General features: G+C 48.8%; 2 protein-coding genes across 2 annotated transcripts in view; both read left to right on the plus strand.

Moving 5' to 3' along the window:
* traf7 (TNF receptor-associated factor 7) overlaps positions 1–9973 on the plus strand; it is a 14335-nt gene extending 4362 nt beyond the window's left edge. Inside the window, exons 8-20 of the mRNA XM_080524581.1 lie at positions 19–153; positions 491–708; positions 836–909; positions 1133–1181; positions 1300–1427; positions 2115–2197; positions 2302–2341; positions 2466–2582; positions 3120–3242; positions 4128–4247; positions 4956–5087; positions 8479–8598; positions 8869–9973. Of these exons, the coding sequence (XP_080380707.1) occupies positions 19–153; positions 491–708; positions 836–909; positions 1133–1181; positions 1300–1427; positions 2115–2197; positions 2302–2341; positions 2466–2582; positions 3120–3242; positions 4128–4247; positions 4956–5087; positions 8479–8598; positions 8869–8883 (1354 nt within the window). The 3' untranslated portion in view covers positions 8884–9973. The remainder of the gene's footprint in view (positions 1–18; positions 154–490; positions 709–835; positions 910–1132; positions 1182–1299; positions 1428–2114; positions 2198–2301; positions 2342–2465; positions 2583–3119; positions 3243–4127; positions 4248–4955; positions 5088–8478; positions 8599–8868) is intronic.
* Positions 9974–21280: 11307 nt separating this feature from the next.
* On the plus strand, positions 21281–24225 carry LOC308150660 (mitochondrial cardiolipin hydrolase-like; the record flags this gene model as incomplete). Its single annotated transcript, XM_080523466.1, has 3 exons — positions 21281–21504; positions 21788–22023; positions 24023–24225. 3 exons carry the CDS (start codon positions 21281–21283, stop codon positions 24223–24225), a joined length of 663 nt encoding a protein of 220 aa, XP_080379592.1.
* Positions 24226–25000: the final 775 nt, after the last annotated feature.

Here is a 25000-nt window from a genome sequence, read left to right on the forward strand (position 1 = left end):
CAACCCCCCCCCCCATAGGGAACACGAGGTGAGCTGTGACTACCGTCCAGTGCGCTGTCCCAACAACCCCTCCTGCCCCCCCCTGCTCACCATGAACCTGGAGGCTCACCTCAAAGAGTGTGAACACATCAAGTGCCCCCACTCCAAATACGGGTAGGACCCCTCACTCTGGTCAGGACTAGTAGAGAATCAGACAGCATTCTCTCTCTGTCTCTCTCTCAGTCTCTGTCTCTCTCTCTCTCTGTCTGTTTCTCTCTTTCTGTCTCTCTCTCTCTCTGTCTGTCGCTCTCTCTCTCTGTCTGTGTATGTCTCCTGTCTCTCTCTCTTTCTCTCACTCTCTCTGTCTCTCTCTTTCTGTCTCTGTCTCTCTCTCTCTGTCTGTCTGTCTCTCTCTTTCTCTCTCTCTCTCTCTCTCTCTCTCTCTCTCTCTCTCTCTCTGTCTCCCCCCTTCCCCCTCACACACATTAACCCTCCCCCCTCCCTCCTCCAGTTGTACGTTCATAGGGAACCAGGACACGTATGAGACCCACCTGGAGGTGTGTAAGTTCGAGGGGCTGAAGGAGTTCCTGCAGCAGACGGACGACCGCTTCCACGAGATGCAGCTGACCCTGGCCCAGAAGGACCAGGACATCGCCTTCCTGCGCTCCATGCTGGGGAAGCTGTCTGAGAAACTAGACCAGCTGGAGAAGAACCTGGAGCTCAAGTTTGGTACGAGGAGAGAGAGAGAGAGACAGACACGGAGAGAGAGAGAGAGAATGGATGCATGGATGGATGTGTCTGTGTGTGTGTGTCACTCACCTTTGTGTGTGTGTGTGTGTGTGTGTGTCTGTTCCAGATGTGCTAGATGAGAACCAGAGCAAGCTGAGCGAGGACCTGATGGAGTTCCGTAGAGACGCCTCCATGCTCAACGTGAGTGTGTGTTTGTGTATCTATGTGTGTGTATGCATGTATGTATGTGTGTTTGCTTTTTTATGTGAGTGAAGCCAAACAAATAAAATGTATTTTAACATAGTCTTTTCCCTCCTCTATCTACCCCCCTTCCCCTCCCCTCCCCTCCCCTCAATCTCTCCTCTCCCCCCTCCATCCCCCTCTCCTCCTCTCCCCCCTCCCCCCCCCTCTCTCCCCTCTGCAGGATGAGCTGTCCCATATCAATGCCAGACTCAACATGGGCATCCTGGGCTGTGAGTTTCTCCTCTCCTCTCCTCCACCCCTCCCCCCCCCTCTCTCTATTTTTACATTCATCCTCCCTTTCCTCCTGGCTCATCACCCCCCCCCCCCCCCCTCTCTCTCTCTCTGCAGCGTACGACCCCCAGCAGATCTTTAAGTGTAAGGGGACGTTTGTGGGCCACCAGGGGCCGGTCTGGTGTCTGTGTGTCTACTCTACTGGAGACCTGCTCTTCTCTGGCTCCTCCGACAAGACCATCAAGGTACAGCAACACACACACACACACACACACAATAATAATAAATAATTTTGCCATTTAGCAGACGCTTTTATCCAAAGCGACTTACAATTACGAATTACAGGGACATTCCCCCTGGAGTAACTGAGGGCTAAGTGCCTTACTCAAGGGCACACTAGTAGTGGTGTGGCTTCAGGCGGGATTTGAACTCGCAACCTTCCGATCACAAGTCCAACTCACTATCCACTAGACCACCACTACACACACACACATGCACGCCGACGCACGCCGACACACACATTCACACAGGCGTGCAGATCCAAAACAGAAACCCACGCAGACAAACAACAGACACAGGCTTGTGGATACAAACTAGGGGTGGGCATCGACGATCGATAATTGATCGATAAGGATCTTGGTCGATCACAAAATAAAACATTTGGTCGATCACAAAAAAAAAAAAAAAATTTTTTTTTTTTTTTGTGATCGACCAAATGTTTTATTTTGTGATCGACCAAGATCCTTATCGATCAATTATCGATCAATTATCGATCGTCGATGCCCACCCCTAATACAAACACATTGAAACACAAGTTTACACATATACACGCACACACATTCAGCCACAGGGATGCACACACATTCAGCCACAGGGATGGGGATACACACACACACACACACACACTCACTCTCATTGCTTCTCTCCGCTAGGTGTGGGACACCTGCACCACCTATAAGTGTCAGAAGACTCTGGAGGGACACGATGGCATCGTACTGGCGCTGTGTATCCAGGGGTACGTCCATACACACACACACACACACACACACACACACACACACAGTCCTCCTGTTTTCAGGGCCTTTGTGTGTGTTCACTGACCCCCTCCTCCCCCCGCAGGAACAGGCTGTACAGTGGCTCAGCTGACTGCACCATCATAGTAAGTGATTCAGGAGGCTGCAAATCCACTCTGGAACAACACCTTAGAGTCCTACAACACTGCTGCTTTAGTCTCGCCAACAACGTGTGTGTGTGTGTGCGTGCGTGTGTGTGCGTGCGTGCAGGTGTGGGACATCCAGACCTTACAGAAGGTGAACACCATCCGCGCCCATGACAACCCCGTGTGCACGCTCGTCTCCTCCCACAACATGCTCTTCAGCGGCTCTCTCAAGGCCATCAAGGTACGGGGAACTACACTACCCACAATGCCCTGCCCACACAGCACTACACAACACCCACACAACCAACCCCTGCAGTCTGGGACGTGTTGGTCCTCTGTCATGTCGGGGCAGAGAGAGGAGAGGAAGTGGTCTGATTTGTTGTGTCATTGTAGATGATTGTGCGTTTTTGGAAATGAGATATTGAGAAGTAACGCAGCCACAGACGTCATGTTCATGTCACAATCTGAGTTCCTCGGTACAGTGTATCTGCTTATGAGGGCGGAAGGGAGGGAGGGAGGGAGAGAGAGAATACATACTATACTGGCTGTGCTCCATGTATCACCATGGTAACTAAGGAGAGTGGGAGGGAGGGAGGGATGATCTCACCATGCTAAGGGACTTTCCTTTATTTCCCAACTCTCTCTCTCTCTCTCTCTCTCTCTCTCTCTCTCTCTCTGTCAATGTTGCAACTCAATGACATCACCTGTGTGTGTGTGTGTGTGTGTGTGTGTGTGTGTGTGTGTGTGTGTGTGTGTGTGTGTGTGTGTGTGTGTGTAGGTGTGGGACATCGTGGGTACTGAGCTGAAGCTGAAGAAGGAGTTGACGGGTCTGAACCACTGGGTCCGTGCACTGGTCGCCTCACAGAACCACCTGTACAGCGGATCCTACCAGACCATCAAGGTGTGTGTGTGTGTGTGTGTGTGTGTGTGTGTGTGTGTGCGCGCACACTCTGTGGAGATGTTCAGTGTTTGACCACAATGAAAAAGGAAGAGATCCATTTGCCCAGTAATTGGACACTGTTCCAAATATTGAAACAAGAACTTTGTGTCTTCGACTTTGAGTTCCCCTCTGTGTGTGTGTGTCTGTGTCTGTGTGTGAGAGATGACAGCAGTATAAATGCCCTCGGTGGAGTTGGAGCGCCTAATGAACACCCCGGGGAGAAAGGAAGAGAGGAAGAAGAAACAAATCTCACAGGGAGAGAGAGAGGGAGAGGGAGGGAGAGAGAGGGAGGGAGAGGGAGGGAGAGGGAGGGAGAGAGAGGGAGGGAGGGAGAGAGAGGGAGGGAGAGAGAGGGAGAGTGAGGGAGGGAGAGAGAGTGAGGGAGAGTGAAGGAGAGAGAGAGCGGGGGTGGAGAGAGACTGACACCGGTATTGTTAATGAGAGACTTGTCTCTGAGACAGCATGAGGAGAAGAGAGAGAGGCAGAGAGAAATGAAATGTGTGTCTTTATAACAGCCCCCCCCGCCCCATGCTGTGGCATGTTCTGTTGGAGCGCTCTGATTGGTGTAGCCACAACTAGCTACTAGAACACCTCACCGTTACCATGGCGATGGAAGTTGATGACTTGCAGCTGTGCACCGCTTTACTTTCTTTTTTTATTCTTTTTTAAAACTGATAAGTGTGTGTGTGTGTGTGTGTGTGTCTGCAATTGTGTGGACTGTTTCTCTTTGCCTGAAGCTCCAGCTATATGGTACTAACTCTCTGTTTTACTCTACTGTGTGTGTGTGTGTGTGTGTGTGTGTGTGTGTGTGTGTGTGTGTGTGTGTGTGTGTGTGTGTGTTGTCAGATCTGGGACATCCGTTCTCTGGAGTGTGTCCATGTCCTCCAGACCTCCGGGGGCAGTGTCTACTCCATCGCTGTCACCAACCACCACATCGTCTGCGGCACCTACGAGAACCTCATCCACGTAAGGGACACGCACACCCAGACACACACGTGGTGACGACGATGACGACGATGATGATGATGGTGGTGATGGTGGTGATGATGGTGGTGATGGTGGTGATGATGATGAGGAGGATGAGGATGAGGATGGTGATGATGGTGATGATGGTGATGGTGGTGATGGTGGTGATGATGATGATGGTGGTGATGATGATTATGATGGTGGTGATGGTGGTGGTGATGATGATGATGATGGTGGTGATGATGGTGGTGATGATGGTGATGATGATGATGGTGGTTGTGATGATGATGATGGTGGTTGTGATGATGATGATTGTGGTGGTGGTGATGATGGTGGTGGTGGTGGTGGTGATGATGGTGGTGGTGGTGGTGGTGGTGGTGATGGTCGTGGTGATGGTGATGATGTTGGTGGTGGTGATGATGATGATGATGGTGATGATGATGATGGTGGTTGTGATGATGATGATTGTGGTGATGATGATGATGATGATGATGGTGGTGGTGGTGGTGATGATGAGGGTGGTGGTGGTGGTGGTGATGATGGTCGTGGTGATGGTGATGATGATGATCATGATGATGATGATGGTGTGGTGGTAATGATGGTGATGATGGTGATGATGATGGTGGTGGTGGTAATGATGATGATGATGATGATGGTGGTGGTGGTGGTGATGATGATGGTGGTGTTGATGCTGCTCTTCCTCCTCAGGTGTGGGACATTGAGTCCAAGGAGCAGGTGAGGACTCTGACCGGCCACGTAGGGACTGTGTACGCCCTGGCGGTCATCTCCACCCCCGACCAGACCAAAGTCTTCAGCGCCTCCTACGACCGCTCCCTCAGGGTGAGTGTGTGTGTGTGTGCATGTTTGTGAGTGTACACCTGTGTATTAGACTAGATTCAGCTTTATTGTCCTTGCCCTGGGTACAAGAGACACAACAAAATGTAGTTTGGCGTCTATTTCTAACCAGGTGGCTTAGTGTAAGGCAGGGGTCGGCAATTAGGTTTGGCCTCGGGCCAATCTTTTTTTGAGCCACCAGATGGCGTGCCAAAATATAATCAAAGGCTAATTTAAGTACCGTATTTTCCGCACTATAAGGCGCACTTAAAAGCCTTTAATTTTCAAAAAAACCGACAGTGCGCCTTATAACCCGGAGCGCCTTATATATGGATCAATTGGTTAATTTGTTGATCCATACTGGTTGTACACGGCGCTCAAGGCGCTCTGTCAAAATGTTTCAGTACGACTGGTAAACTACAAAGCCGCACCGCTTGCAGCATTACGGTAATCAGTAAACACCGGTATACTGTGCTTACTCACAGTCCCACACCACAAGACCCCAAGTAAAGAAGACTAAACAGAGTTTCCGAGGGAACAAAGTGAGATTCTTGGTGCTTTCAACTTGAAGTTTTAAAGTACCCACTCGATATAATAAACAACAGTTTAACGATCACTAAACACTTATCATTTGTGTATTGGATTCATTATTCTCGTTTGCCGGAGGCTACCGGTAAGGGAGGGTTGACCTTGTAAACATAGTTTCGTTTTAGCTCGTGTTCAAAAGCAAGAACTGTGTGTTCATCTAGTTATGTGTAGTTATGTGTTTTTAGCATGTCGATGTTCTCCCAGTATGTTGTCATGTTATTAAAATACAGTTTAGACCTTCGTAGCGATGTGTTTTGTTAGCTGTTAGCCGCTAGCAGCGTTTGTTGTGGTTTGGTCAGAGTCACTTTTCTCCCATTCAGTGTTTGAGGTGAACCAACATTCAAATACGCCTGTCGTGTTCAATCTTTCTCTGATTTGAATGTATGACACATCATTTGAAAGCTTACAATCTGTAGTTTAAGCATGTGTAAAAACTGAAAAAGTACGTTGCACATTTCACCAGGAGCTGTCACATATTGGTTGTTGGTTATAATTGTATAGCCTATTGGTTGTTTTCTGGTGTTGTTTTGCTCTGTTTGTAGTCTACTTGATGTATTTTTATCAGCTGTTAAATCACCACAGCGGTTAATCCACTAATAGAGATAATAGCAGATTGAAAATGCTTGTAGCTAACTACTCTATATCTCGTGGTTGCAGCTATTGCGAATTGCTATTCACGCGAGTCAGCTGTGAATCACCGCAGGTCCTTGACGCTTGTTGCAAAAATTGATGACGAACGGCTGATACTTGAGGTGGAAAAATATATATTTTTGACAGTGGAGCAGGTAGAACGTTGACGGTGACAACGCTCAGGTGGAGCTTGGACAACGGGAAGTTGACACAACACCGATGGAGAGGTGACGCAACGCAGTAGGTGGAGCTTGGGCGTAACGCAACCCCAGTCAAACGTTTGACTGCAGTATCTATTCTATGCGCCTTATAATCCGGTGCGCCTTATAATCCGGTGCGCCCTGTATATGAAAACAGTTCTAAAATAGGCCATTCATTGAAGGTGCGCCTTATAATCCGGTGCGCCTTATAGTGCGGAAAATACGGTAATTGATTGTTAAAAAATGAAATGTGACACGTTCGAATGCTTTGACTTTTCTTTCGAAAAATGTGAATACATTTCCGCGTTGTTGTAAATCAATGACACATCGCTAGTCAACTAACACAGCTTGTTTTGTGAGCCTGCTAACAATGTGAAGTAGTGTTCTAGTTAACTAGGTAGCAGTGGGGATTACTCACCCAATCCATTGCGTTGCTATTCTGGCTTGACTAACGAGTTTGTGTTGTGATTCTCAAATTGAAACGTAGTTCCGTGTTTCAAAAGAAAAGTCATTTTGATCATCCGATCGTCACAAATGTTACTGGAACTCCGCGACGGACCGCCTTATAAGACATGCATTTGTGGGAGATGCAGAGAATTGATCAAGATAACTGTAAACAAGCCGTATAGCTGGCGTAATAAACTTAACTGTAAACGAGGAGGTTTTTTTCCCTTTCCATATTTTTGAATAATAAATGTGTGGACTGACGATGTAGCGGAGCCTAACTTATTCGAATAATTGTTTAACATACTTTTATTCTGATCATTATTCCCCGCTCCTCCCAGACGTACAACGTCACATTATAATTGGATTGGCGATATTGTACCCTACTTGAGTGAGAAGTTAGCTACACATTTAACCTGCTCGCTAGCAAGAGAAAAAGAAAAGTGTCATCCAAAGGTCTAAAGAGGTAGGTTGACGGTGAAAACAGGGCATTTAAAGCGGAATGGACAGAGAACTATGCGTTCATCCTACCTGGTTTCATTAATGCAAAGCCGATGTGTCTTATCTGTAATGAAGTTGTGGCTGCTTGCAAAGACTATAATATTAAGCGGCACCACGAGACGGTGCACCTCGCTGCCTGATTGTCTGTCCCTGTGTCATTCACTCTCAACATGGTAAAAGTACAATAAGCATTCTTTAGGTGGTGGTAGATTCTCTATTCGGACAGTATAGCCGCTATATGTGGGAATGTCGGTCCGATATTGGAAAAAATATAAAAATAAGTGGATTCTCAAAATAATCTGCTGGGCCAAATATTATTGGTGATGGGCCAGCAATGGCCCACGTGCCGCCTATTGCCGACCCCTGGTGTAAGGTATTACAGTGAGTATAAACAGGTTTCCCACGGGTCCTTGAAATCCTTGAAAGTTTGTGAATTTGAGAAAAAGTAATCAAGGTCTTAAAAGTTTTAGAAAATAGACTTGAAAGTGCTTGAATTCCCCTCTCTCTCTCCAAAAAAATAAGAAAAATGTTAAAAAAATCTTTTTACTTAGCTCGTCTCAAAATATGCCGTGTTGGGTCCTTGAATTTGAGGGAATTGAGTCTTGAAAGTCCTTGAAAGGTGCTTGAATTTGATATTTCGGAAGGTGTGGGAACCTTAATAAATAAATCAATATAAGAATGAATGAAGTGAATATACAGTACATGAGATGAATATCAATATGACGTGTACAGTTGAACAAGGGCGATAGGTCTTGTGGTATGTTACATATACGTAAGTAGAATTAGAGACCAATGTAACACATATGAGGTGTGTAAACAAGCAGTAGTGCAAAAGTTAAATTGCCTAAAATTGAAGTTCTGAGTGCAGCCAGTAGTAGAGGTGGGGGGGGGGGGGGGGTACACTGATACTCTGAGTCAGTTTGTATGTGTCACTCTTGTGTCGGAAATGTTAACTGTGTGTGTGTGTGTCTCTCTCTGTGTGTCTCTCTCTGTGTGTGTGTGTGTGTGTGTGTGTGTGTGTGTGTGTGTTCTAGGTGTGGAGCATGGACAACATGATCTGTACCCAGACGCTGCTGAGACACCAGGGCAGTGTAACAGCGTTAGCCGTCAGCAGGGGGCGCCTCTTCTCCGGGGCGGTGGACAGCACCGTCAAGGTAGGCATAGCAACCTGTCAAACTGTCCGTTACCAAGCCAACACATCCGTGTCTGTCGCTCACTGACCCCGTCATCCGATGGGGTCCTGATCGCCTGAACGTGTATTTATAGTCAGGCATGTAGTGGACAGCCCTATAATCCAGAGTGACTCAAAGTAGAGATGGGCTTGTACTTTCAACTTTTTCCCTCTCTCCCTCCTTCTCTCTACCTCACTCTCTCTCTCTCTCTCTCTCTCTCTCTCTCTCTCTCTCTCTCTCTCTCTCTCTCAGGTGTGGACGTGTTAGAGGAAGAACGGTTAGCTGAGAGGTTGCGGTCGATAGGAGCTAGGAGTATGGACCAACCTCTATGGACCGCACTCTCGGTGTCAAATGGACCTTATAAACTCTTACCGTCATGCACACACACGCACACACACACACACACACACAATTTCTCTGACACACAAGTGTACTCACACACACACACACACACTCACACACACACACACACACACACACACACACACACTCTGATGTTTAACTGATAGTGACTCTACAGCCACAGAATAACGTCATCTTTTGGGATCAAGAGTCAACAATTTTAGTAAAATGTAACTTTGTAATCTTCACCTACGACCCCTGACATGATGAGGGTCTTGACCTAGGACCCCTGACATGATGAGGGTCTTGACCTAGGACCCCTGACATGACGAGGGTCTTGGGGATGACCTTTGTGACCTTAGTCCCTGTGCATTGCGGGACCCTGGAGCTGGAGGATTCTGAGCTTGCCTTATGCTCGTCAGCCACCTCATTGGACTACGCCAGGCCTTCTCTGATTGGACGCCACAGCTTCCTCTTTGGCCTATCGGGAAGCAGAGCGTCACGGCCCTCTCCGTGTGAGAGGACGGCGCTTACGGACACGCCATGACGACCCAACTGACGAAGACGATGATGATGACGACGATGATGTTGATGCCTATGCCATGTTTAAACTAACTTGACTTTACGGGGCGCGTTCTATGCCAATCGCATTGCAGTTTTAAGTCTTTTTTAAGGGGTGGAGCCCTCACTCCATATCCGCAACGCCGCGTTCGACGTCGCCGGGGGAAACGTGTGCGGTGTTTGGGGGTCCACGGCCACACGGGGGTCCGGAGTTAGTGTCCGACCCGTAAATGCATGCCACGCCCGTCCACGGTTCCGTCGGGCATCCTCCGATCACTGTACGATCGGACTCGGCTCGCTGCATGCTGAACACTTAGAGGGTCCGCTGAGAGGGTCCGGAGGCGTGTGACTGCAATGTCGTTGGTGTGGGATGCTCCCAGACTAGAGGATTCACTCGGTTAGGGTTTGTTTAAAAAAAGATAACTCTGTACTTTCACTTTGTACCCAGTGCCATGACAGAGGGGTGGGGGCAGGGGAGGGGCGGGGCGGGGTGGGGCTTTGTCTGGGGCCGCTTCACAGTTGTGTGTCAATGTTTAGGAATGCCCCTCTTAACGAGTTAGCCACATAGGGGAGAGGGACAGAGGGAGAGGGACCGAGGGATTGTTTGTGTGTTTTAGTGTATGTGTGTGCGTCTGTGCGTGTGTGTGTACATGTGTGCGTGTGCGTGTGTGTGTGTGTACGTATGTGTGTGTGTGCGCGCACGCATCAGTTTAAAGTGCCATCAGTGCAGAGTAGAATTGTTCCTCCCTCTGTGGTAGACAGTCGCTCTCTCTCTCTCCCTCTCCCTCTCTCTCTCTCTCTCTTTCTCTTTCTCTCTCACTGCTACTAACATTGACTGGTTGATGAGTAGATAATCATGAATACTGATCATTCTAATGGATTAATATGCGGGGGGAGGGGGGTGGGGGCTGAACGATGTGTCTTTGATGCGATCATGGTTTAATTTTCTTGTATACTTGTATCATGTAAGCCTGATTTGAGCATTAAAGCCGTGTACACTTTGTCCTCTCTCTGTCTGTGTTCCTGACTGGTGACTGACTGTTATCTGACTCGTCTGACTGTTACTGTTGTCTGACTTACTGTTGTCTCAATGTTGTCTGACTGTTGACTAGACTGACTGTTAAGAACTGAGGTGAACAGTTCTGAAAGGATGCCATCGTTCTAGGTTTTGTCCTGCAACTAACTGTCATTTCAAAAACATGGAACTGGATTATTTAGGGTTCCCGCGCTGGACTTAAAAAGCCTTAAAGTCTAAAATCCAGCAATCCGAATCACAAGGCCTAAAAAGGTCTCAAGTTTCAGTTATTAGGTCTAAAAAAATGAGGTGCTAGATCTAAAAAATTTGATTACCTTGTCCTGCAAGGAAATCAGTCCGACCACATCTATTTACATGGAAATTAATCAAGCTGGAACCAAAGAAATGCCAATTAGCTGCTCCCGGGAGAAATTATTGGCGAACGAAGCTAAGGCAGGATGACAAAAAGCTATCATAGGTGTCTATTCTGTTCAGAGGTCTAAAAAATGTCTAAAAAGGTCTTGAAGGTCTTTGACTTGTTGAAACTTGTAGGAACCCTGATTATTACATCCGCACATTGGCTATATGAATATGCGGACTGGATCTGGAATAATGTTCCCAAAATTACAAGCATCATTACTACAGTCTATCAGATCTGCTCCGTCGATGCTCGCTTCACCTATCTGTTCATCTCATCACTCATTGATGCTGCAGTCCTTCAGGTGTGGCGGTAGAGGGCGCCAGAGGAGAGGTAAAGGTGTTGAAGTACAGCAACATTGGCAGCCACTGTGCTAAACAACACATGAAAATACTACTTGTACCTATCTACCTGTATATGGAGGACCAAGTCTGTCAAAATTAACAATAAATATATAGATAAATAAATGTGTATGAATAAAAAAATTAATGAATACACAGTAATGTAACTAAATAAATACATTTCTATATTTAATAACAACCTTTAATAACCTTTATTTGTATAGCACTTTTCCTATACATAATTCCTCCTTTATTTGTATAGCACACTTATAAAGACAAAATAATAATAATAACTTTTATTTGTATAGCACTTTTCCTGCAAACGTTGCAGCTCAAAGTGCTTTAAAATACTGAGTCTGACTAACTTCTCTCACCATTTCATCCTCTCTGAGTCCTCAGAGTCCTATTAGGTCTACAGTGCAGAGTACACACACACACACACACACACACACACAGGTTCTGCTAAAGTATCAGTTCCTCTGCTCGTGATAGACTGACATCAAACAACTTGACTTTTATAATTCCCATATAAGGATTCGGTTAGCTCTTTAGGACTGGGTTGTGTCTGTAAACATGTTGTTCATATGTTTGGCTTCTGCTGGGCCATGCCTAATAAACATGTGTGACTGAACCGTTAGACACAATCTATTGAATTCCATTCAATGGAAAAAGACAAAAGCTCAAACCCAGTAAAGTTGAAGGGATTTTAATCAAAATCAGATGTAAAAAATTACTTTTTCTTCCCCCGAACAAAAATAATTACTTGATACAAATGTAATTTGCCCTAAAATGTCTTTCAAGCCAACATTCACTGAAGAACAGCCATCAAGACCAGCAGCAGTGGAAATTTCCAGATCACAAGCCAGGAACTCCTTTTCTTGAGGGCCACAAGCCAGGAGCTCCTTTTCTTGAGGGCCACAAGCCAGGAGCTCCTTTTGAGGGCCACAAGCCAGGAGCTCCTTTTGAGGGCCACAAGCCAGGGGCTCCTTTTGAGGGCCACAAGCCAGGAGCTCCTTTTGAGGGCCACAAGCCAGGAGCTCCTTTTGAGGGCCACAAGCCAGGAGCTCCTTTTGAGGGCCACAAGCCAGGGGCTCCTTTTGAGGGCCACAAGCCAGGGGCTCCTTTTGAGGGCGCTGTTATTTTGGGGGCTACCGTGGGCGATGATGTAACCAGATCACTCCTGCAAGGCTCTGATGGGATCACTTTCATGTTCTGGATCATTCCCTCATAATGCAGTGAGAAGTTACTCTGTATAGAAGGAGCAAAGTAGAAGAAATAGATTTAAAAGACACTGTTAGCCAGAACTGGCAAAGCATGTGGGAGAAGGGTGAGATGACTGACGTGTGTGTGTCCTTTCTTCTGAAAGCATAGTGTAAGGATATAATGTTACTATTGATCCTCTGGGGCCTTCGTAGTTCATGTGAGGTGGAACACACTAGCAGATAAATCAGTTTTGATTATACTAACATTGTCATCACATTAAATGGTCATGATGGAGAACAGTCTTGGAAGAGAAGAGTATAGGGACATGGCCTGTGATGTTTCAGAGACGCTTACATGCAGGTCTCGGATGAATTCGATTTGAGGGATATCCTTCATTGTGGCCTCATGACGTAAAATGGCCTCCTCGTCCCAAGATTGGGTCATAATCTCCTGGATCAATCTGCAGGGTTCAAAGACACAGTGCATAACAGGATTCAACAGTCATGGTGGAAACAACCGACCTACAGTACATATACTGTAGTTTCAGCCGAACAGTGGAAATCTGCCCTGAGGTTTTGAAACTGTGACCTTGTGACTTCCTCTTACTGTTTTTCCTCCTTGCCCAAAATGTCTGCCAGGTAGGGTATGTTTGGGTGGCTCCAGCACTCGTCGATGCCCATTTTTGGGTAGTACAAGACATAAGCACGGCACATCTCATCAGTGGTCGCGAATGCCATCTGAGAGGAAAACATTAGACATACGTAGATGTTGTTGACTTCGTTACTTGAGCTCTGCAAAGACAATAAAGTTGAATCTAATCTATCTTATTCAATGTAAATACATGAAGCCATCAAATTAAAATCTATTTTTAACTGAGACATGAGAAGTTATGGAGTAGCAACATAATACCAGCACAAGAGTGTAACAGGTTTGTAAGTAAAAAGGTTCTACTGAGAAACCAAAAGGGTTCTTCCACAGGGACAGTCCAAGAACCATTTTGTAACCCTTTTTCCCCACTAACAGTGTATACAGTACACCAACCTTTGTTGGTCCTGTGCGATCAACAGTATTATAGGTGCACTCCACCATAAGCTCATCACCCTGCAGTGGGAGAGAATTGTTTTCGCTTTAGAAGTAACTCCACAACCAATAATTGACATCAACAGACCACAAACACTACACATTGGTCCACTCATCATATAGAGTACATGCAAGTAATAACAATGATAACATTTTAAAAAATGAGGGCAGTGGATTACAACAATATTCAAAGGAATACTTACTGGTTTAATTGTCTTAATGTTCCCAAGGTGGTTACCCTGCTGATACTCAAAGTCGTAGTCGTCATCAAAGCCCAGTACGTCAAGTTCCTCTCCGCCCCTGTTCATGGTAAAACAACCAAGAGCTCAAAGTGTTAGAAAGACACAGCTACTCCAGTTAACCCAGTATAACTTCTAACCACTAGATGGTGCTCAACACTTAGAAGGACCGGGAGAAACTGCCGGTCACATAGCCATTGGCTTTACCTCACGTTTACGCACCACACGTTTCTAATTCAGAGCTACGCATGGCAGTAGTGCAATTCGCCGACATCTGAATATGACAAAAAGATTTCACTCCTAGTAAAGCCAGTCCGTATTCCTGGCAAATGTGCAATAATGGGGCGGCTGTGGCTCAGGAGGTAGAGTCGGCATCTAATGATCGCAAAGTCAGCGGTTCGATCCCCTCATGTCGAGGTGTCGTTGGGCAAGACACTGAACCCCACATTTCTCCCAATGAGCAGGCCGGCACCTTGCATGGTAGCTTGCCGCTATTGGTGTGTGAATGTGTGTGTGAATGGGTGAATGAGAGGCCATTGTAAAGCGCTTTGGAATAAGGCATATACGTGCAGTCAATTTACCATTAGCCAGGGACTGAGGTTAGTCATGACTAATTCTGGGATCAGCCCTCCAATGGGAGCCTTCCCCCTCACCTGAAATGGCCGACTCGCACCTTCCTCCCGGCCAAGTGAGTGTGTAGGAACATAGCAAACACCTGGAGGTCAGGCATAGGGTCAGCCAGGAACTGGTGAGGGAGGAGAGTCAGTGACAGGAAGAGGAATGAGGGCATATCTTAAACTGGATCCATGTCAAACTTCCCTTTCTGTTAAGACACCATGCTGGATCCCATCTCTGTTTCTCCAATGAATTTTGTAGCCAATAGTCTCACCTCTTTTCATGGCATCTATGCGTACCTCTGAAAAGTGTGAGGTGTTACACATGCCGTAGCTGTGGAAGGCTGAGGTGTGGGGTGGGATGGCGTAGCCCCATGTGGGAAGCACCGCAATGCCTAAAGTTAAGGAACCCACGTCATGCTGCCTGAGCTGGGCAGTGTAGTACATCCTCATCCCCGAGTTGTCCCTCCGGCCTGTAGGGGGTGACAGTAGCCAGGTTGATGGACACAGCCAGAGCTAAATACTGCATTGTAGTGCCGGAGGAAAAAGGAAAGACGTAGGCAACGTAATGATAACTGTTTAATCAAAATAACAACTTGTACTCTCAGTACAGGACCAGAAAATAGATCACCAAAACTGTTGTGTCTAAACAGGAAGTTGCAACGTTAATAATCCTCCCCTCTGCCCCTAGTGCCAGAACTGGTTCCCTCCCACTACACAACCAACAGTAAGAGGAGAACATGAACCCATAATGTAGTCACTACACCAGCCCCCCCAGTGTTCACCTCAATATTGGAAATCCTCACGGCGAGGAGGGCGTATGGCCCGGCCCCTACGATCGTAGGTAAAGTCAGGAGGTGCGGGAGGAGGTGTGACATCGCCCATCACGTCCTCCTGCAGGGAAGGACGGGGGGCAGTGACGACCGGGGGCTCGCGAGCTGCGGGGGGTTGTCGGGGTCGGAGGGGGGAATGGCCAGGGCGCGGCAGGGGAGGTAGGACTGGAGGCCGGCCTCTGCGCGGTGGCAGGGCCAAGTCCAGGGGCAGTTCAAGGTCCAAGTGGGCCGGTTTGAGGCGATCAACGGACACACACTCAGGCCTACCCCCCATGTCAACCATGAAGTTCTTGGCTCCGGCCTCGATGACACGGAAAGGCCCGTCATAAGGAGGACGTAGTGGAGTCCTGTGGCCATCATGACGAATGAAAACGAACCTCGCTGAGTGCAGCTCCGGGGGCACCCTCGAAGTAGGGACACCATGCTGCGTAGTCGGGACCGGGACGAAGGTCCTGGCGCTGTCCAGCAGGGAGGCGCGCTGAGCGGCGGCGGACCAGGGCTCCGTTGACTTGGGAATGAAGTCACCGGGGACCCGCAGCGGCTGTCCAAACACCAGCTCAGCGGACGACGACTGGAGGTCCTCCTTAGGCGCTGTCCTGAGCCCCAGCATGACCCACGGCAGCTTGTCAAGCCAGTTGCTGTCCGTGAGGCTGGCTCGAAGGGCGGCCTTCATGGATCGATGGAAACGCTCACAGAGCCCGTTCGCCTGCGGGTGATAGGCGGTTGTGCGGTGGAGCTTGACCCCCAGATTCTCCGCCACCGCTGCCCACAGCTCTGAAGTAAACTGTGAGCCACGGTCAGAGGAGAGATCAGCCGGGGTGCCGTAGCGGGAGACCCACACCGCGATGAACGCCCGGGCCAGGTCGGGGGCTGTCGTTGAGGAGAGCGGAACTGCCTCCGGCCAGCGAGTCGTCCTGTCCACCATGGTAAAGAGATAGGTGTATCCGTGCGAGGGGGGCAGCGGCCCTACCAGGTCCACGTTTACATGATCGAACCTCCGCTCAGGCACAGAGAACTGCTCCAGGGGGGCCTTGACGTGTCGATGCACCTTGGCGCGCTGGCAGGCGATGCACGTGTCTACCCAGGCCCTCACATCCCTCTTGAGCCCATGCCAGACGAATTTCTCTGACACCAGCCGTGAGGACGGTTTCCTACCAGGGTGAGACAAGCCGTGTATCGCCTCGAAGGCGGGGTGCCTCCAGTTGGCGGGGACCACCGGTCGTGGCTGACCCATGGAGACGTCGCACAGGAGCGTGGCCCCTGCGTCACCGAAAACCACCTCTTCTAGGCGCAGTCCTGTGTCCGACAACTTGAGAGCCTGGACGGCGGGGTCGGCGGCCTGGTCTGCAGCCATGCGCGCGTAGTCCAAACCCAGTTGGACCGCACCAACCACCGCCCTGGAGAGACAATCCGCGACCTGGTTGGACTTCCCAGCAACGTGCTGGATGTCTGTGGTGAACTCGGATATGTAGGCGAGCTGGCGCTGTTGGCGGTCGGACCACGGCTCCGCCACCTTGGACATGGCGTGCGTGAGTGGCTTGTGGTCCACGTAGGCCGTAAACTCGCGGCCCTCCAGTAAAAAACGGAAGTGTCTGACAGCAAGCCACAGCCCGAGGAGCTCCCTGTCGAATGTGCTGTACCTTTGCTCTCTGGGAGACAGCTGGCGGCTGAAGAATGCAAGAGGCTGCCAGGCGTCCCCAACCCACTGTTCGTACACCGCTCCCACAGCAAAGTCAGAGGCGTCCGTGGTGAGAGCAGTGGGTGCCGAGGGCGAGGGGTGGGCCAACATGGCAGCGCGGGCCAGGGCCGCCTTGGTGTCCTGAAAGGCTTTGACACGCTCCGCCGTCCAGTCCACCGGCTGCTTCAGAGTCTTGCCCTTCTGGGCATCGTACAGAGGCCGCAGGATGTGAGCGATGTGGTGGAGGAAGCGATAGTAGAAGGTTACCATCCCGATGAACCCCTTGAGCTCGCTGATTGTGCTGGGGCGCGGGAAAGCAGCGACAGCTTCCACCTTCGAGGGGAGGGGGGTCACCCCCTCTGCGGAGACCCGGTGCCCGAGAAAGTCGATGGTGTTCCGTCCGAACTCACACTTCGCCGGATTGACAATCAGCCCATGTTGGCTGAGCCGTGTGAAAAGGGCCCGGAGGTGGGACAGGTGCTCCTCCTCCGTGGTGCTTGCGACGAGGATGTCATCCAAGTAGACGAAGAGGAATGGTAGGTCCCGGAGCACCGAGTGCATGAGGCGTTGGAAGGTCTGCGCCGCGTTCTTCAGGCCGAACGGCATCCGCAGAAACTCGAAGAGTCCAAATGGCGTGATTACGGCCGTCTTAGGGACGTCCTCGGGGTGCACCGGCACCTGATGGTACCCCCGTACCAGGTCCACTTTGGAGAAGAAGCGTTTGCCTGCCAGGTTCGCTGAAAAGTCCTGGACATGTGGGACCGGGTAGCGGTCAGGCTTGGACGCGTCGTTGAGGCGGCGGTAGTCCCCACATGGGCGCCACCCGCCGTCTGACTTAGGGACGATGTGCAGGGGAGACGCCCAGGGGCTGCTCGAGCGCCGAACGATGCCCACCTGCTCCATATGCGCAAACTCCGCCCTGGCGATGGCCAGCTTCTCCGGGTTGAGGCGCCTGGCCCTGGCGTGGAGGGGAGGCCCCTCGGTCTCGATGTGGTGCTCCACTCCGTGTTTCACCGTGGGCGCGGAGAAGGTGGGCTTGGTAAGGTCGGGGAATTCGGCGAGCAGCCGAAGGTACTGGTCACTTTCGGCGAGCGTATTGGACCACCCGCTGTAGACCGCCTCCCCCTGCGTACAGGCGAAGGAAGCGAAAGTCTGTGAGTTGACCAGGCGCCTGTTCCCCACGTCCACCAACAGGTTGTGGGCGCACAGAAAATCCGCACCAAGGAGGGGAAATGTGACAGCCGCTATGACAAAATCCCACGAAAAGCATTGCCCTCCGAAGCACACGTCCACCGCCCTAGTGCCATAAGAGCAGATAGGTGTGCCGTCCGCGCCTGCCAACTGCGGACCACGCTCCTCCTTCGCCACATCCGATCTCTCTGCCGGAATGATGCTCCACTGGGCACCTGTGTCACAAAGGAAACTGCGACCAGAGGCGGTGTCTTGTATGAAGAGCAGCCTGTTGGTGACGCCAGCGCTCAGGGCCACTACTGAGTGCCGGCCCCGCCGTTTCCCGTCGGTCCGAAGGTGCAGGGTGAGCGGCACCGTTTGGCCTTGGCGCCAAAAGTGGCGTGGTAGAAACAATGGCCCGCAGCGTTACCCTGCTGGCCAGAAGGTCTGGCGTCATCCTTCGCTCTCCTGCGACGGTCGGGTGGCGGGGCGGCCGCGGGAGCGAGCAGGTCGGGGGACCGTTGAGGCATGGCCAAGACGAACCGGTCCGCCTCCCTGGCCAGGGCGCGGGGCTCCATGATGGCGGTGTTGGCCAGCGCCATCCTAACTTGAGCTGGCAATGTGCGCATGAACAGCTCTGTGAAGAGGATCATGGGGTCTTCTGTACCGAGCAGGTTTAGCATCCTCTCCATGCGCGCAGAAGGCCTCTCGTCACCCAAGTCCGACATGGCAAATAGGCGACGCACCCTCTCCGCAGTGGACAGTTCAAATGTCTCTAGAAGCAGGGCCTTGAGGCGCTCATATTTGTTCGTCGTCGGGGGAGCAGACAAAAAACCTACCACTCGAGCTGCGGTGGAGCTGCCCAACATTGCCACAGCATGGTTGTACCGGTCGTCGTCGTCATCGATGTCACTTTTGTTGAAATGTGCCTCTACAATAGCAAACCATGCAGCAGGCGTTGAGTCCCAGAACTCTGGTAGCTTGAGAGTGGGAGTGTGCGCACCACGCGTTACCCTGACAGGGGATGGTGATGGCTGCCGCTGGTTTGAACGTCTTCCTCGCCCGGACATTTTGCAGGATTGTAATGTTCGTTCGCTGGTTTTTGTACACAATTACGTTAACAAAAATCCACGTCGGGGTCACCAGTGTAGTGCCGGAGGAAAAAGGAAAGACGTAGGCAACGTAATGATAACTGTTTAATCAAAATAACAACTTGTACTCTCAGTACAGGACCAGAAAATAGATCACCAAAACTGTTGTGTCTAAACAGGAAGTTGCAACGTTAATAATCCTCCCCTCTGCCCCTAGTGCCAGAACTGGTTCCCTCCCACTACACAACCAACAGTAAGAGGAGAACATGAACCCATAATGTAGTCACTACAGCATGCAATTTTAACTTCTAACTACCACAGAGGTCCAAGCGTTAACCGGCACTTCCTTGAAGCATCAGCAACTTCTTGGTCTGCAATATAGCTCATCTGTTCATGCTTCATGATTTGACTGAAATGTTACGCGCTTCCTGTTTGACATTGTTGTAGTGTATTTCCAGCCTGTAGAAGGTGGTGTCATGATCTCCTCCGATGGAAATACCGGTATTTTCCGGAAGCTCAAACACCTAGGGATGGAGAAGATGCAGAAACTAATGTATCACTTTTCCCTGGTCAAAAACCTTACTCATCCAGTTCTATAAATATGAATGTAGCATGTGCGCACATGCGTTTGTACCCAGCATCCCAAGAAGGGGGCAGTCTCACCCCTCCTCCAATTCCCCACAGTGTCGCCACTGTCCAACACTCCTCGATTCTTTCAGGCTCATAGCACGTGTACTCGTCAGTCTTGGTCACAGATGATGGGCAGCCATAGAGCAGCATGTGGTGGATCAGGTCAACGTTCTCAATGATTGGCTCATACTGAACAAGTAAAATGGGAGGTAGAGAGGAGAGTGTGAATAAGCACGTAACTTTGTAACCAATGTTAAACACAACACCCTTGTTCAGGGAGTGAAAAATGTGTAATTACCAGCCTTCATGAATTGGCACAAAACCATTAAATTAGATATATTTACCCGATAACAGTGACGTCTCCCATTTAGTTTCGGTACTGCAATGATCTTGCATTGGTAGTGTGTGCGAATGGCAGGGACAATAAACTGCAAGGAAAGAGATAGCCAAGTGGGTTACCACAATCATGCAGTAGCATTCCATTCCACAATGACATGTAGGTTTAATATACTACTTGTACTTGCATCATACTGTAATTGGGGAACAGGAATGTTTGACCAACTGACTGATCACATCAACAGGTAATTCAAAACTTATCCTCAAGGTGGCATTGTGGTTAAAGTATTATGAGCCTGCAACATTATGCATCAACACATGGTTTGAGAGGTACGATGTTGACCTCTTGGTGCTGGGGAACCACAAGACAAAAATATTCCAGAATTCCTCAGATCTCATTCCTAGTGCATCAAGTCAAACTTACATCGTGAACAGTGTAGTAGAAGATTCTATGAGACGGAGAGAGGTACGTGTCTACAGCAGTGCAATGTAACTTAGATAATCTACCTATCATAACTTTAATTTGAGTGCACATGATAAGTTGTACATGCATTTAAGGATGAGTGCACATAAATTCTGTCATGTTGTATCAAAAATATTGGTGTTATGAGCGTTTTAGAGACTTTAATTTAGCTAACCTCGTGGTTCATTTTTCTGTATGCTAGCGCTCATCACTGTGTCAGCTAGCGCTCATCACTGTTCTCCGTGTCAGTTAGCTGAAATGTTCAGTTGTCCTTTTTTGTGCTAGGTTGACTCGTGCTGAGAAGACACCTACATGTTTTGTTTTGGCTTGATTGCAAACTGTTAAAAAAAAGTCCACAACTCAGACAACAATCTACCATAATGTCAAGTTTTATTCAAAGGACATTATCACAACGTCTCAATACAATGCATTTTTACAAATCAAAATATAGAGATAGATACTGAAACAGAAGATAGATTAATGGTTTTTAGAGGAACATTCATCCTGAACTCTCATCAACATGTCCTTTTCTCTCTCTCTCTCTCTCTCTCTCTCTCTCTCTCTCTCTCTCTCTCTCTCTCTCTCTCTCTCTCTCTCTCTCTCTCTCTCTCTCCCCCTCTCTCCCCCCCCTCCTCCTCCGTCCTTTCTAGATGTCATTGGTGCGGACAGTTACCACCGTGGGCCTGCGGGTGGGCCTGCAGGTGGGCCTGGGCTTTACCTTCAGTGAATGCCTGTGCTGGCTCGTCCGTCGCTTCAGTCGCTTTTGGCTCAGGCGTGGCTTCTGGCTCAGGCGTGGCTCCAGAGGGCCCCTGAAAGAGGTGTTGTTCTTCCCTTCATGGACCGGATGCGTAGAACACCTCTTCACTCCTTCAATGTAACCAACACTTTGTTCCACCTTTCCGTTCAATTACACTATGTCAGTGCCCACAATATCAGTGTCTAATTGTGTTGAGAAGAACCTTGCTTATGGAGTCTTTGCTACATGCCACGTCTTGAGCGAGTGGCTAATATAGGTATTAATCAAGTAATAATCCATCTAGGCTATATGAAGTGTATTTACATTTACAACAAATTACATTTGTTGACAAGTCCTCCACAGTGCTATTTTAACCTAACCCCCCCCCCTCCTCCCCCTCTTTCACTGTTTCCCCCCCTAGGCCCATACCGTGCACCTGTCCACTGCCACATGGTCTGGAGACTTCCTTCTCTCGCCTCCTGGGCCACATCCTGTCTGCTACCGCCTCCTTGGACCTGTGTGTGTTTGCCTTCACCAACTCACAGCTTAGCCGTGCCTTGCTAATGCTACATAACAGGGGCGTCGCCATCCGTATCCTCACCGATATGGCCTACACACTCATCACTGGCTCCAAGATAGGGACCCTCCGTAGGGCAGGTACGCACGGTAGCGAACTCCACAGGCTGAGTCCTCCTTCTCCAAGTGCAATAGAAGAGAATAATAATAATAATAATAATAATACATTATACTTATATAGCGCTTTTCTAGACACTCAAAGACGCTTTACAAACTGAAAAGATTGAGTAGTAATAATAAAAAGAAACAAAAAATAAATAAAAGAAAGTATAGGGGCCTAATTAAGGTAGTGCTGGGGACATATGGGAAGGGGAGGGGGGGGGGAGAGGGTTAACTGGTGAAGGCGAGCTTGAAGATGTGGGTTTTGAGGGCCTGTTGTTTAAATGTTGGGAGGGTGTTGGCCTGTCTGTCTGTTGTGGTTGGGGAGGGCGTTCCAGAGGGACGGGGCTGCGGCTGAAAAGGCCCTAGGTTTAGGGTTTAAGTTTAAGGTTTAAGGTTCAAGATTCTTCCCTGCTGACCTTTTACTCCAATACAGTTTGAGACGGAGGCATGGAGAGGGGAGTGGAGGGGAGGAGAGGAGAGGAGAGGAGAGGAGAGGGGAGTGGAGTGGAGTGGAGGAGAGGGGAGGGGAGGGGAGGGGAGTGGAGTGGAGTGGAGTGGAGTGGAGGGGAGGGGAGGAATCGTTTACCTGCAGAATGAAGGGATCACCCAGTAGGGAGTTTACGGGCTGATACAGATAACAAACAGATGTTTCCATAAAGCCACAGTAACCTGTTGCCCTCTCCTAATATGTGACAGCAGCTGGTGAAACCGGGAACAAGTCGACCAACCAATCAAAATGTCAATGACACACTCGCTAGTCAAGCCAAAACATTACAACGCAGTAATCCCCACTACCTAACTACTACCACTACCTATTCGGTGAGTAATCCCCACTACCTAACTAGGTAGTAGTGGGGATTACTCACTGAATCCATTGCATTGCAGTGTTTTGGCTTGACTAGTGAGATTTTCAATAACGCTGACATTTATTTACATTTTTCTGAATAAAAAAGTCTGAACGGTCGCCAAGTCGGTTGGCGACTTATTCCCGGTTTCACCAGCTGCTGTCACGTATGTCAAACAGCACCCTGAGCTCCCCCCGTCTAGTCAGCTAAATATAACGCCTGTGCTGCTTATTTATATGCCGCCTTGAAGGGACGCTGATGAGGGGAACTCTCTTGCTCATCAGGTCTGTTCCATTCTGTCTGTACTAAACAGAGAGAGAGTCGTCAGCGGACCCACCACCTGGTACACCTGGTACCCCCGTGGTGATGAATAGGTAGCTGACGAGAACTGCCCTGAGGGGGACTTGCCAGCACAAGCCCTCTGAGTCACTGAAATCCAGAGAAACCAGAGATGGTTTCTGTTGATGTTATATGAATACCTCACTCTCTCTTTCTCTCCCTCTTCCTCCTCCTGCCACTTTTAACTTAATTAAAGATACACTATCCCCTACTGAATTGGCAACCTGACAACAGTCAATTAAAATGTGTGTGAGAGAGAGAGGGGGGAGAAGGGGATGCTGGTTGACTATGCAGGGCCTGTCTCCACTAACCTTTTCCAAATCTGTTAGGGTCACGGTCACACAGTTGGTTCACTCCGTGGTTCACCTGACATGATTCACCTGACATGATTCACCTGACATGATTCACCTGACATGATTCACCTGACATGATTCTCCTGACATGATTCACCTGACATGATCACCTGACATGATTCTCCTGACATGATTCACCTGACATGATTCACCTGACATGATTCACCTGACATGATTCACCTGACATGATTCTCCTGACATGATTCACCTGACATGACTGACCTGACAGACCTGACATGATTCACCTGACATGATTCTCCTGACATGACTGACCTGACATGATTCTCCTGACATGATTCACCTGACATGATTCACCTGACATGATTCACCTGACATGATTCACCTGACATGATTCACCTGACGTGATTCTCCTGACATGATTCTCCTGACATGATTCTCCTCTGTGTGTGTGTGTGTGTGTGGCCTCCTCATCTCCTTCAGGTATCATTGTGAGGTGTGACGAGAGCGGCGTGCACAAGTTTGTGGTGGTGGACGGGCGCCGTCTGATCATGGGTTCCCTCAACTGGACCGCGGCGGGCATCCATAAAAACAGTGAGAACATCCTGGTCACGGAGGAGCCGGACCTGGTCCAGCCCTTCATCGGAGAGTTCCAGAGGCTGTGGGACGACCCGGAAATCATGTGAACGACCCGGAACACCATTACCCTCGCTACAGATTTGAAGCTTGACTCTATACTAATGTCTTTGTAGCGATTTGGTGTGGATCAAGTAGTGATCAAGTTCGGTAGACATTGCTTTTTACATTTATATGACATCCTTTCTCTTCGTTTATTTGTTATGTATGGCAATATGTTTTTATATTAGTTAGTTTGTTACAAGTTATTTTGTTAAAGTTATTACAGTTTTGTTGTGATTTATTATTAACTGTTGACTGAGGCAGAAGTTATTTTCTGTGTTTCACATACGTGTATGTGTATTTTCTCTGATTTTAAAAATAAATGTGATTTGATGATTTAGGTGGTGAAGAGGTAGTAGAATACCAATACTGTGAATTTAGTCCATCCCATGCTTCCTGACAGTTAAGAGAATGATGGATTCTCCTGATGAATACCAATGCTGGTGCATTGCACTCAGGGATTTATTTATCTATATATTTATTGTTCATTTTGACAGACTTGGTCCTCCATACCTGTACACCTGTGTAGCTGTACAGTATAGTTACTGATAGACACTCACCCATGGCTACTTCTTCTGTGAGACTCGGCACCACGTGCATCCAAGCCTTACAGTAAAGGTTATTATTTAACGGTTAACAGACCCTGATGATGCGTAATTTTTCCCATTTCTCACACAGCTGATACAGTCCAAGGTTGTTAAAGTCACAGCTTGCCTATCAAGTCAACTGGATACAAAGCAGCCTTAACCTGCCAAATAATCAACTCAAATCGAGTGTCCGTGT

Source organism: Nansenia antarctica, assembly GCF_963989245.1.
Source record: "Nansenia antarctica genome assembly, chromosome: 2".
NCBI classification, from domain to species: Eukaryota; Metazoa; Chordata; class Actinopteri; order Argentiniformes; family Microstomatidae; genus Nansenia; species Nansenia antarctica.